The 14,323-nt window shown below is 38.0% G+C and overlaps 1 protein-coding gene across 1 annotated transcript in view; it reads right to left on the bottom strand.

Annotated features, from left to right (window-relative positions):
- Nucleotides 1-14,323, bottom strand: part of DNAJC1 (DnaJ heat shock protein family (Hsp40) member C1) — a 99,920-nt gene that overhangs the window by 43,457 nt on the left and 42,140 nt on the right. Inside the window, exons 7-8 of the mRNA XM_089533344.1 lie at nt 11,056-11,146; nt 5,179-5,345 (exon numbers count right to left, since the gene is read on the bottom strand). Of these exons, the coding sequence (XP_089389470.1) occupies nt 5,179-5,345; nt 11,056-11,146 (258 nt within the window). The remainder of the gene's footprint in view (nt 1-5,178; nt 5,346-11,055; nt 11,147-14,323) is intronic.

Consider the following 14,323-nt stretch of genomic DNA (forward strand, 5'->3'; position numbering starts at 1 on the left):
ATCACATGGTTAATTGTGAGATTTTAAAATGTGTAAGATTTTGGGCTTTCTTCATGCATTGGTAACTGGCAATACGCTCTACAAATCCAAGATAATGGTCACTTTCGGTTCCCTGCAGTGCCCAAGACTCACTCCCTCAATGTGTGGTAAATGAATTGCTGCCAATCACAATTGCCTTATTAGGCTCATGTAGAGCCACACACCTAAGAATCCATCTGTCTTTGTGTCTTAGTAATGCCCATATTGAAGTTTTTTGTTCTAATGCCAAGCAAACCACTCACTCTTGCATTTATTTTCCTCCAAGTCACTCTAGCCTGAGCATAATTTTTTTAATGCAGAGAATTTAAACATTGGTGTTGCCAAATATATAAAACTATGCATACAGTAGAAAACTAGGAAAAACATAACCCTTGAGCATTTAGCATGTGGCTCCCTATGCAGAAAGGTGTCCTTCCTAGAGTGATTCAGTCTATTTACTAGTATGTGATTCTGGCTAATTAAAAGAAGGGAGGGAGGGGAAAAACTTGTACGGTCAATCTCACAAGAATACAAGTATATCATAATACATGCAGTGAAGATTTGCATATGCTAAAATGCAAGATAGGAAACTACTCTTAACTGCTGGAAAATGAATCTGTGTAGAAGGATATGGTATATCACAATTATGTGCAATGATCAAATAAAGATCTAAGAAATAATAATGTGAGCGATATATTGATGAATGTACCCAAAAGGATAACAGTGAGAAATATATAAGTGTATGTAAAGTAGAAGAAATATGAAACAGTGAACTACTTTGCTATTATATATGTAGAATAGATAAAAATTAAAAACTTTATAGGAATTGAATAGAAATATAATGATTTTTTTTCTTTCGCTTAAAGATAATTAAAGGAAAGTCGTATTAGAAAGCTCTCAATTCTTCAGTTCAAAGGAAGGGAAGTTTTTGTTCTTTTTTTTTTAAGTTTGTTTTTCTTTTCATGTCTTTCAGTGCCGTGGAATGTTTAGAAGAGAATGAGATAGTAAAGAAAGAATTTTAGATCTAATAAGTAGGTAGGTCATTTAGGAAAGGTTTGTATAGATATTTAATAGTGTATAGTATATGTTGTGGAAGGTATTGTATTATGTGTTTGTTTATGTTTGATGTCTTTGTAACTTTTTTTTAAACAATAAAATTCTTTTTATTAAAAAAAATTATGTGCAATGGCAAGTCCAATAACGCTTCATTAAGAGTGCAATCCTTATGAAGTAAGCCCTACTGAACACCATGGGGCTTCCTGTGGGTTCACATTTATAGGACTGAACGGTGTCTATATGGGTGATTCAAAGAAACGTTGGCTTTAATTCAGTTTGTCAGCAAACTGTTTTCCCACAGGAAAGAAAGAGCATGTTTATCCCTCTTTTTCTCAATAAGCAAGATCCTAGCAACAAGGACTATGACTTGAGAAAAGGTGCAAAATTTTAGCAAGTGCTCTTGACAGATGATTTATCATAGAAAAAAATAGGTGCAGTGACATAAGCCTTGTTCACGTCCCATGCCTTTTTCAACATGAGAATAAGGGTGAACTTAGACCCATCCCACACCCAGTTATTAATTTCCACTCAAGTACATATCAGAAGAGAAGTTCCTGTCTGGAGGGATGTGAACAAGATCCCTGATCTTACAGGGCCCTTCTTTTATGAGGGTCTACTGTAGGACCCCAAATCAAACCAAATCTAATCTAATCTAATACCCTAAGGGGAAAAAAAATCAAAATTCAAAATGACCTTGAAAGAGTGGAGAGCTGGCCCAAAACTAGCAAAATGAATTTTAACAGGGTTAATTGTAAAGCAATACATCTAAGTCAGAAAAATGAAATGCACTAATATAGGATGGCTTGAAAGTGACATTTGGCTTGAAAGTAGTACTGTATATATGAAAAAGATCTAAGGGTCTTACTAGACCACAAGCTAAACATGAGTCAGCAAAGTAATATGGAAGCCAAAAAAGCCAGTACTATTCTAGGCTGCATCAACTGAAATACAAAGACCAAATCAAATGGAGTTGCAGGGCCATTTTATTCTGGTTCCTGATACTGACAAGCTGGAATGTGTCCTGAGAAGGACAACCATGATAGACAAAGATCTGGAAACCAAGTCTTATGAAGAATGAATGTTGCTAATAGAGCTGAAATTTAATTACGGCGGGTTACAGACCGCCATGAAAGTACGGAGTCAGCCCGTACTAGGGTTAGGAAGGTGCGGTGCTTCCGCACCCCCTAACCCTAGTACGGACTGAGTCTGTACAAAATGGTGGCTCCCCTTCCACATGGGGGCCGCCATGACGACATCACGACCGTGCCGCCTCTATACGGGGCGGGGCGGATGTGACGTCGTTGCTCCACGCCAGGGCACTTAGTGCGCCCTTTGCGCGGAGCAGGAAGGAGCTTCGTTTCGGAGTTCCTTCCTGGTTTGCGGTGCCGCTTTGCGTCGCTGGGCGCAGCCTTCAGACAGCTGCGCCCAGCGAAGCAAGGGAGAAAGGGGCCAAGTGGCCCCTTTCTCCTCCTCCCCGCCGCCGCGGGGTGTCCTTGGGGCTTGAAGCCCCAAGGACACCCCTTTTCAGGCTGCGGGGAAGCAGCCTTTTGCTGATTCCCCGCAGCCTGCAAAGCTGCGGATCGGGGTCTCGGAGGCTGCTGGTCTGGCAGCTGAGGCCTCAATACACCGGGGAAAGGGCGGGTGCAGCCCGCCCCAAACAGGCGGTCTGTAACCTGCCTACCTATTTTTTATTGTCCTTTGTCCCTAATCACCACATGGCCAAAAAAGGGAAGTGTCCTCTGTCTGCTGTATTGAGATCCCTCCAGACCAACAGAAATAACATCTGTGACAAAAGGCCTCTGACTCTTAACACCATCATTTTTTTTCTGCCTATAACTTTTAACATATTTTTTTAATGAAGAAGTCAGTGAAGTTTCAAAAGCTTGCATGATGTATTTTGTGCATTTTGGTTGGCCAGCAAAATTACAGTATTGCTTCCACTTTAGAATCAGTTGGAAGGGACCACAAGGGCCACTGAGTGTCACTCCCTACCATGCAGGAAAACACAATCAAAGCACTCTCAACAGATTGCTACCCAGCCTCTTCCACCTTCTGGACAATGAAAATGTTTGCAAGGCAAGTGAGGAATTTGTTGGACCTTAAATTCTTGGCAGAGTTTGATTTCCAACAAAGATCAGAATAGCTGAAATCTCCCATTAGCACTACATTTCTCCTTTCTTAATGTTTGGTCAGCCATTCCAAGAAGGCATCACCCAAGTCCTGCTCTTTTGTGGATTTTGTTGTATTTAGGGAGCTAAGCATATTTAGCTTGGAAAAGAGTAGACTGAGAGGTAGCATGCTAACTACCTTTAAATATCTAAAGGAATGTCATGCAGAAGATGGACCAAGCTTGTTTTCTGCTGCTTCAGAGACTAGAAGACAAGCCAATGAATTCAAATGACAAGAAAAGCAATTTTACCTAAACATGAGAAACAGCATTTTTACTACAAGAGCTGTTCAAGAACAGTGGTGGACTCTCCATCTTAACATAAGTTGGATGGTTATCTTTCAGGAGTGCTTTGGATGTATGTTTCTGCATGGCAGAGGGCTGGACTAGATTGCCCTGACTCCTGAACAGTTGTCACTCCTCTTTAACACCCACAACATAGTACCTGAAGTATGGTGGCCTAGGCTACACAATATAGAAGATCCAGTCATAAAAGTTTTTTTGAGCTGAAAGAAGCTGCAAGGGTCACCCAAGTCCAACTTCCTGCTATATCACTACTGGTTCCCTTCATCTGGACACTGTTGTGTGGGACAGCTCTGGGTAGTGCTGCACTAGAAGATGACAACAGTGCTTATAAAACCATTTATTTAACTTATATTACAACAACTTTGGTAAGGGAGAGTATGTATAACAGAGGTGGGCAATTGTAAGGCATAAGGGGCATCACTGGCCAGCTAGGAGATCTTGGAGGGACGCATCCCCCCCTCAAAACTTTTTTTAAATATCCCTCAAATATCCTCTGGGGGAATGGAGGGCAATTTTAACATCTTTATGCGGCCATTTTTAATGGGTTTAATACAGCCCAACCATGCTCCAAATTTTGGCAGAATTGCCCCATGCCCCCTGCATTCTGCCTGTCCCAAAGCACATGCATATGCATATAAAGGGTGGAATATAAATACCTAAATAAATAAATAAATAAATAAATAAATAAATAAATTATGAGATAATGTATAATTCTATTGTTCCAGAAGGCACACAAACAGCTTAAGACTCCAGGACCTGATGACTGGTATTTGGTGTTTTTGGGGAGGGGGGGGTTACATTAATCTACTTGAATGTTAAGATCACTCTTAGAAGTCTCTCTTGAATATCCACTGTGCCCTTACAAGTGGTTATATGGCGACTTGGAAGAGAGACTGTTTCTTCACTTCGATTGTGGAATAATCTCCCCACTGATTGTCTCTTTTGCTTTTTTTGACAAATTTTCTATTTGTCTGTTATTTAGAGCTGCCACAGTTGGCAACATTTCAGGTCCTTTAAGGTACAGTGCTTACCTTGGTAGAGGTGTTACTGAAAACAGTATACTGCATTTTCTACTTCATTTTAGAATGATCTGTAACAATGTGAATTTGTCAATGTTTTAGTACAAATTATTATTATTACTCAGTGGATGGGAGAAGTGATATAAATCCTGAGATTTAGAAAAAAGGTCAGAACTTGGAGTGAGTAAAACAGATATGCCCCAAATTTGGGACAGCATCTCAAAAACAGCTCATCTGGACACACCACTGTTTGCATTTGGACAGGTAATGAAGGCATTTTTCTTTCAGTGAGTTTTTTTTGGGACACTTTTTTTTTTAGATAGGAGTGTCTTTCTGTTGTTCTTTCCCCCCCAATTATTCTTTTAAAATAATTTTATTGAAATATTTCTTTATCAATATGGGGCGTGTACAGAAAAGTGGGATATCAATACTGGAAAATGAAGTGCTATGTTAAATATCATTAGTTGCCTCAATCAGAACTCCACACTCTCTATTTGATGTATTTTATTGTTGTAACCCGCATGGATTCTTCGTGATTGGGCGGGCTAGAAATAAATCTTTATCATCATCATCATCATCATCATTTTTATTTTTAAATGATGAGTAACTTGCCTTCTTTTTTGATGATTTGTTCCTGTCATCCAACCAATCATCCATCTGTTCTTCAATTTCTTCAATAGAAGTACCATGATCATATGATGGTATATATGCATTTGTTTCTGCCACTGTGTATACAGGAAACTCAGATTTTGGTTTCTTGACTTTAGGTTTCTTTTCCTCTGTAAACAAAACATGATTTTAATTACTAACTCTATGCATAAACAATGGTTCAGATACCAACTACACCCCAAAATTTTAAAAGCTACCTTAATGTTAAAAATCAGCTGAAATAAAGGTTGATCTGGACAGCAAGCCTTCCAGTCTGAACTTTAGTCAGGGAATGAACAAAGAGCTTATCTTACAATGTGCTTTTCAGGAGAAAAAAACTTTCCATAGCAAATTCAGCTTCTTTGATATTATGACAACATAACTTTATTCCCAAAAACATATTTTGTAAGAGAAACAACAATACTATAGATGTTGTTGCTGTTATACAGATAGTTCTTTGAAGCCATATTGAAGCCAGCCAAGTCAAACTGAAATCCGTTAACAACGCCAAAGACACGGCCCAAGAAAGTCAAGCCATAATCAGAGTCCAGAACAGCCAAAATGTAATCCAAAGGAGAAGTCAAGAAAATCCAAGCCAAAAATGCTGTATACCGTTAAGACAAATCAATAAGCTAATCAACAGTTCCTTCAATGTTGCTGCTGTGGCAGACAAAATAGAACTGAAAGTTGAGGGGGGAAGCATACTGGCTAGGGATGTGAGGGGACTGGATGGAGCTACAGTCAAAACAGTTACATAACAGTCCTAAAAAGTTCTGAACGATGCACTGTACAGGCACAGGTAATCCATTTGTGTGAGTCACGAAGAAGAATTTAGTGTTTTCCATCATTTGATTTGCATTTTCACTTGTAATGTGGTATCTTCCATTATTACGCCTTTTGTCATAAATAAAATTCTACAGAAAGCACACTGTAACCACATTCACACCTCATAATACGCTTAATTCGTTTAGAGTTATGACTTCCCATGCACAAACAAGGTGCAGGTGCAGAATGTTTGAATGCTTGGCAGCTCCTGCCTGTGGGAGCAGCTAAACAAGCCAGGAACCCTCCATTTATGGTTTATTTGCTGTGATACCTGAACTGTGATTTATGGCTTGTTCATCCCTTCCCAAGGTAATACTCCAGGAATAAATTCTGGTGTGGTTTAATATCCAACATGACCATATGAAACTATTACATTTTCTGAGTTTCTCATAGATTTGAGACTAAAATAAAGACAGCAGCTAATTATCTAATCTCCTCAATTTTAAACTGCACTGCATCCGCAAAATGGGGTTGTACTGATGCCTCACAGGATTATTATATAGATTTAGCTGGTTGGTTAGTTATAACAAATGTTCTCTAGACAGTATACAAAAAATTACCAAATGCAAAAAACAGCACACAATAAAACCTAGATAAAAGAATATGCAGCATATAAAAACAGAATAAAATGAACAGCAAAACAGAAGTGATTATAAGAAGATAATGTAGGAAAAGAGTACTGAATACTCAAAAAAATTCTATGTAAGTGTTTAAGCTGGAATTTAATGATATCTAGGCAGATGCAAGTGTTACATCTTCCTTTCCTTTTCAGGCAGAACTATGAGGAAATTTGAGTTTCAAGCTTCCATTCTGAATTAACATTGCATTGTAATATTACTATTTGTTTGGAAATCATTTTTATTCAAAAGGTATTTTTATTACAGATATATAGAAATGTTTTCTCAATATCATTACTTCACTTAAAAAAGTAAAAAACAAACAAACCTGGAATATGCAATTAGTTTGTATTTTTAACATTATGCTTTCTTATATTTAACCTTAAGTATGTTTTAATAAAGTTGTATATAACTAATTTACTTCTTTGTTTTTTTGTTGACTATTTTAATGTAAACTCAGAGTATTCACTATTTCCATATCTTATTAAAGAAGATAACCCTTGTATATTCTACCTATAAACACTTTAATTAAAAAAAAACGAAATCTCACCTACCTCTTTTATTATTTAACAAATCAGTTAAAACAGTTCAAGCTTACCCTCAAATTGTTAAAGTGTAATGACCCATGAATTATTTGATATATCATTTTACAGTATGTTACAATGTTACACTACATTGTTCAATCCTGCCCGTTTCCTTTTGCAATGGTTTATTATCAGATCCCAGTCTACTTCTACTTTTTTCAAAGATTTATTATTAATTAAATAAGTAAGTTTGTCCAGTTCCAAGGGGGCTCATATTTCTTAGCAAAAAGAATGCAGACAGCTGTGATCAAATACAGTGGTCCCCCGGGTTACGAAATTAATTCGTTCCGCTGCCGCTTTCGTAACCCGAAAGGCTTTCGCAAGCCGAATTGTCATAGGCGCTAATGGGGAAAAGCCGCGATTTGGTGCGAAATAGCGCCGAAAAGCACCAAAAGTTTTTTCGTAACCCGAAAAAACTTTCGTAACGCGGAACAGTTTTTTTAATAGGATTTTTTTCGTAACCCGGAAATTTCGTAAGGCGGCGCATTCGTATCCCGGGGTACCACTGTACAGTATTTTCTTCCAATATTGATTTTCCTCATTTTTACTTAGCATATGCGTCATATTTTAAAGGTAAAATTCAGCAGTCATCAGGAAAATGGTTTGGATTACTTTTTTAAAAAAACACCTCAGAACTTAACCAGGATCAAACTTAACCATAGTTTAGGATCAGAAGCTATAGTTCAAAGTTACTTACTTCTCTAACTATAGTTTGTGTATTTATTTAATTTATATCCTGCCTTTCTTCTTGTACTGGATCCAAGGTGGATTGTTTCACACATATAACAGACAAGGGTTTAAAGACATTTCAAGCAAAAACTTCTTTTTTTTCTCAGTCATTTTGAAGAAGGAAACAGAAACTCTTGAGTGCTGGGTCTGTGGACATATTGCCAAACTACAGTTCTGTGTTATGATTAAAATTGAATTTTGGATGAAAGCTCCAATTCTATTCACATTTGTTTACATAATAATAATATGATTTATTTATATTCCGCCTTTTCCTTGTGGAATCAAGGCAGATTACAAAGCAAAGGGATAAATACAAAATACAAAGTACACCCCTCACCAATTACATCACTGCATACATAATATAATAAATTATACAAGAGGTCAAAAATACATAGAAAAATGCAAAGTACAAAAAATCTAAAATGCATGACATAGCGTAATAATTGAGCATAATACAGCATAATACTGTATTTTCTGGCGTATAAGACTACTTTTTAACCCAGGAAAATCTTCTCAAAAGTCGGGGGTCGTCTTATACGCCGGGTGTCGTCTTATAGGTAAGGTGCTGAAACTTCCAAGCCGGACTGGAAAATCTGCGGTCGCCGCATATGGTGGGGGGAGCTCAAAAACAGCCGCAGACACATCCCCACCGTATGCGATGATCGTAGGAAAGCAGTTACCGCTCTGATAGTCTTGGAGACAGGGAGGTCTGGGCAGGCAGGGAGAGCTGACCAATCCAAGCAGGCTTTGTATACAACAAGGTTTCCTGCTAAGTATCTGCATTTGAATTAAAATTACCATATTGAAATTAAATCTGATGGTTTTTTTTAATTTTTATTTGGTGTGCGTTGGAAGAGCGGTAGTCTTATACCCAAACTCTATATTTTAACTGGAAAAGTTGGGGGTTGTCTCATACGCCCAGTCATCTTATACGCCGGAAAATATAGGTAATCTAAACGGCAACCCCCAACTCTCTCCTAGCAGCAAAACAACAATATATTAACAATTATATGTCGAAAATGGTTATCCTCTAGGCTGGTGCAGCCAGGTATTCCAGGGGGTATTGGAGCCGGCATAAAATACTCTGCTGCTCTCCTCTGCATCCTTCTCTGGGCCAATGTAGCCCAGTGGTCCAAGGAGGGGGCCCAGGAGCCGGCATTCTAAAGGTGCCGCTCTCCGAGGGTGTCTCCTAATTAGCTGCCTCAGGTCCACTGGGCTTCAGGTGGTCTTTTAAAAAAAAAAGATGGTAAACATTTTTGTTGTTTTGGAAGTCACATTGGGTCCTGCCCTTCACCGTTCTCTCTCTCTCTCACAGCTGAAGCCAGGAGGTCTTTCTCCACTGGGGCTGCCTTGGCATCATGTATGTACCTTCAAATTATCTGTCGACTTATGATGACCACATAAATTTCATAAGGTTTTCTTAGGCAAGAAATCCTCAGAGGTGGTTTTCCCACTACCTTCCTCTGAAATATAGCCAATAGCACCTGGTATTCATTACATACTTATATGGAAGTAAATCCTACTGAACAGTGGAGTTTATTTTTCAATTAAGATAAAGGCTGGCACTCCCAAGATTTTTTGTGCTTTGAATAGAATTCTAACAGTCTTCTTTCCAAATAACTGGTTGCAGTGCTGAGCACAGTGGCAGTGTTCAGTTGGATGGCTTGCTTACTTATTATTATTATTATTATTATTATTATTATTATTATTATTATTATGACATGAGCCAAGTTCACCAAAATCAAGTTGCTATACACTTTTTAGAAGTTATGCCAGATCACACAGTTGCACAGCTGACTGAGCCATACGCACCACAGCCATGAGCACACTACTTGTATAAAGGTCAGTTAGCTCACCACCGAAAGCCAAAAATGTATGCTTACAGAATGTGCAACTGCTTGCACAATAATATTCACAATACAATAGAGCCCCAACAGAACATCTGCCCAAGAAGCCTTGGTCCAGACACTCTTCCTGTACCTGGATCTTGTCAAGACAAATGGTTCTAGGGAGTGGTAGCATTGTTAAACAGCCTTCCTGAGTATCTAGGAGATAGGTTGGGATCACAATGTAATTTAATATATAATTTAAACACCATGGGCCATTTGCTTTATAACTACTTGAGTCATTTAGCATTTATTTACCAATAGAGATAATAAGTATCATTAACCAAATCAAAGCACTCTCTGATACCAATGCAAAAACCTCAAATCTAATCAGCTTCATAAAATCCATATTTCCTCTATTTATAGACTAAAAAGTTAAACCCACTGAGCAGGGAGCCATGCAGAACAGAGTTAAGAGATGGCTACAGGCTGAAATTACTTCGCATTGTAGTTTTCTCCTATGACCAAAACACAGAAAGGTGAACCAAATATATCTAAGGTCATAATAGAGAAATCAATGGGACAAATTGAAAAATTACAGTACCATGAAAACCATACTTGTCTCTGAATCTTCTTTTTGTTTGCATTACAAAACAAGCCAATTGAGGGGGAAAAGTTCAAAGAATATTCCTAGCTTCTCCAAATCAAAAAGCAGCTTATCATATTGCAGTTAAATAACGTTTGAGTAGTTGACAGAGTTTCACCAAGTTTCAAGTTTTGAATATGTAAATTTTATATATATATTTCCTGAAGGTGTATATAATATTCCACACGTTTTACAATTCCTAGCAGTCAAGCCAATATTGCAATAACATTTGTCACCAATTATTAGAATTATTTCCAGACAGACAAAAACAAAAAACAAACAGGAAAAGATCACAGTGATGAATATTTCTCTGATATCTTAATTAAGTCCTGGTTTTTGGAACTACTTGCATTTCTGTCACAATTCATCACAACATTATCTAATTTGCTGAGATGTAATATGAAAATTTCTATAAATGAGTAAGAATTCAGGGAGCATTAAACAACTTCATATTGCACTTAACCTGATCCCAAGCAAACCCATTTTTGCTGCTTCCATAGAAAACAGCAATTGCTCACAACAAATTTTTAGAAATGTGTGAGTTCATCCATGTTCTCAAGATACCTATTTTAAAAATATTAAATTGAATCAAGACTATGCATAAAAAGACTCACTCTGAAGTGTTTCCAGTTCAGCTCTAGCCAAAGCCTCTTCTTTCTCCTTCATTTTTGTTTCTTTATATTCTACATATAGTTGTCTGGCTTCCTTTAAGAAAAATGTAATGATATTAGCATCTCAAAGCAGTTAGCTGCAAAGGTACCATTTTGAACTGTACATGATTAATTTCAAATTCTAGCAATCAATCATTTGGAGGAAAAATGGATCCTGTATAGAATAATTAAATATGATTTTTTTTTACACATAATGAGAGAAAAATACTAAGAGTAATTACACACCATGGGATAAGCAACACTATGAAAAAGATGCATTAGAGTAACATGTTACTCTAACTCTCACGGCTGAAAATGTAAATCAGGTGTCAAGCAGACTGGCCAGAAGGAGCGGCCAGAGGTTGCTCCAGCCATAGTCAGGTGGAGACAGCAGTGAGCGCACAACCCGTTCTCAAAGCAAGCTGCCGTTGCAGTCCCAAAGGGGATGCCAGCAGAAGTGGCTTTTCACCGGTCCTTTTTGTGCTGGCTTTACCCAACTTGACACAGTTTCTGCACAGCTTCCACCTGCTTTGGGGGCTGGAAGCCACTTTATTTGGCCCATCTGTTTTGGGCCTTAAAAAATGAACTATTTACTCATGGTAGATCTTAAACTTTCGCGTTTCCTGCTGGGTGCAAACCCATCCTATCAGTAACCACTAAAACAAATCACCTGAGTTCCATTCCTTAACTTATTGGCACTGAATACACAGATCAATTAAGGCATTTACAGATGCACACAACTAAATAACAATACTGTGGAAGTTAACTTGTGCATTTTGAACAGATGTACAACTTTCTCCCTTGCATCAAGTACAAGGGAACCTACTCTAATGCTCTTGGCCAACCGTAGCCACCCATTCCGTAGATAGTCAGTCCTAACCTGCTACTATAAAGCTTCAGGCGCTGAAAACATTTCCTGCATACCACCAAAACAGACAGTCAACCTTTCTATCCAGCTTGAAGTTAGGGATTGTTTCCACAAGTGTTATGAGCCAGAGAAGAATGTTGGGAATATTTAGGCTGGTGAAAGCTGAGGGGATAGACAGGGCCTTTATCACTCAAATGAACCTCATCCTTTTCACTTGCTGTTGAGAGGGTGAATGTAGGGTTGCCATAATTGTCCACTTTTACCAGGGACAAAATGTGGAACAAATTCAAGACCAAACTGTAGGACAACTGCAGGACAAAACTCAGCCCAAAATGTAGGACATTGAAGAAAAATGGTGGACCTTAAATGTCCTACATTTTGAGCTGAGTTTTGTCCTGCAGTTGCCCTACAGTTTGGTCTTGAATTTGTCCTACATTTTGTCCCTGGTAAAAGTGGACAATTATGGCAGCCCTAGGTGAATGGCACTAACCATATGAGTGACTAATGCACTCCAAATAGCCTCACAGACCAGCACTATTAGCTATCCCCATTTCCCAACCATGGTAAGGAGAAAAGCTACAGTTCTATAATTATTTGCTTAAACCTACTATGATTAAGCCACACAGAACATAACGGCACTTACTTCTGAGTAAAAATGCACTGGATTACAAAGAAGGGGAGGAGCAAGATCCCAGCAAACACACATTTCTGCCTGTCTAAAATTGTAGTCTCTTTCTACAGCTGCATAATGATCTAGTTAAACTGGTCTTAATTCATATTTATCCAGCATCACCTGTGATGGATGAACATGTTCATTCTGTGACAGCAAGAGAAAGGTCAAGTCAGAAATGCAGAACAGAAGCTCTGGCATCATGGATAGAGAATTTACCACTACAAAGTATAAACTGGAATTTTCACCCTAGCACTTCCCTACAACTATTAGAAGAGAATGCAGTCAATCCTTCCCAAAACACAATGCATATCCTTCAGACTTCAGTGAGAATATATGGTTTGTGCTTTTAGACTTTTGTGTGGCACAATTAAAATATTTAACCTTTCAAATGCAAGGTTATTTTACATATTTCTGATCATTCGATCAGATTATTTCATGCACAGGCTATTGCCTGGCTTTATTTCCATTGTATTTTCTATGCTGAATTTTGAACATTATGCCACAGGGGCTTTTGCTATGATTTCAGCTTAGACACTTTTAATCGAGGCTTAAATATTTTGACTATGAAATTTGAAGATAAATTCTGGAACAGAAGATGTCATTGCTTATGTAACTTTGAGATACCAAATGTCAAAGGGTAATTGCCAATATCTGGAGTGTTCATCAGAGAACACCTGGAATTGATGGGCAGATGAAAATGACAGAGAAGAGGAGAATGACAAATAAAAGTTTCAGTACTGGAAGCTATCCAGGACTAATAATTAGTTGTGATACACCTTCTATTTGAATGTTCACCAAAAAGAGGCCAATGTTACCGAAATTCCAAATATGTACTTCCAGTGGTGTCACTTTACTATGGATAAACCTTCCATAAAATTTTCTATAACAAATAGGCAAGCAAAACATTTTTAAGTGAGTACCCTATATCTTCAGATACCATGCAGCTCTTGGGCAAAATGTATAACCAAACAAAAAACAGTAAGATGTTTTTGAAAAAAAATATTCAGAGCTTTTTGTTACGGAAAATGTTTACCTTGTTCAGAACAAGCAAAAAAAACACAAAAAACAAAACAAAAACAAAAACAAAAAACAAAAAACAAAAAACAATACACTATCATTAAATTATGGACTTTTCCTTCAATTCAGATCCCAAACTTGCAAGACTAAAATTTGGTTATCATATCATGATGATTTATATTTACACCTTGTTAACTATTATAATAAATCCAAGCCAAAACACTTTCTGATAACTTTAACGCACAGCTTGGAAAAGCTATGTTTTCAAATTACAGCTTCTAGAATCCCCCTCCCTTCAAAACCTATGGCCATACCAGCTGGTGGATTCTGGAAGTTGTCATGCAAAAAATGTAATTTTGCCAAGCTTTGCTTGAATCTAGTACTTACATTAAAAATATGTATCACACTGCTCTAAGTTAAAATGATATGGAAGTAATGATTCCTATTCCCGCCCCCCCCCCCCCCATCTTCTTAGTAACTCCTAAAGGAAGTTCATCATCTCTACCAGGGACGTAGCCAAGGGGGGGGGGGGTTCTTGGGGTCCGGACCCCCCCCTTTTGTTAGATAAAATGAAAGGTGTGTGCTGCCGCGCCACCGCACTCAAGCCCCATTATAATGGTGGCACTTAGTCTGGACCCCCCCTTCCCAAAATCCTGGCTATGTCCCTGTCTCTA

The sequence above is a fragment of the Sceloporus occidentalis genome, unplaced genomic scaffold (assembly GCF_023333645.1).
Source record: "Sceloporus occidentalis isolate IW3139 unplaced genomic scaffold, rSceOcc1.0.p SCAF_7, whole genome shotgun sequence".
NCBI classification, from domain to species: Eukaryota; Metazoa; Chordata; class Lepidosauria; order Squamata; family Phrynosomatidae; genus Sceloporus; species Sceloporus occidentalis.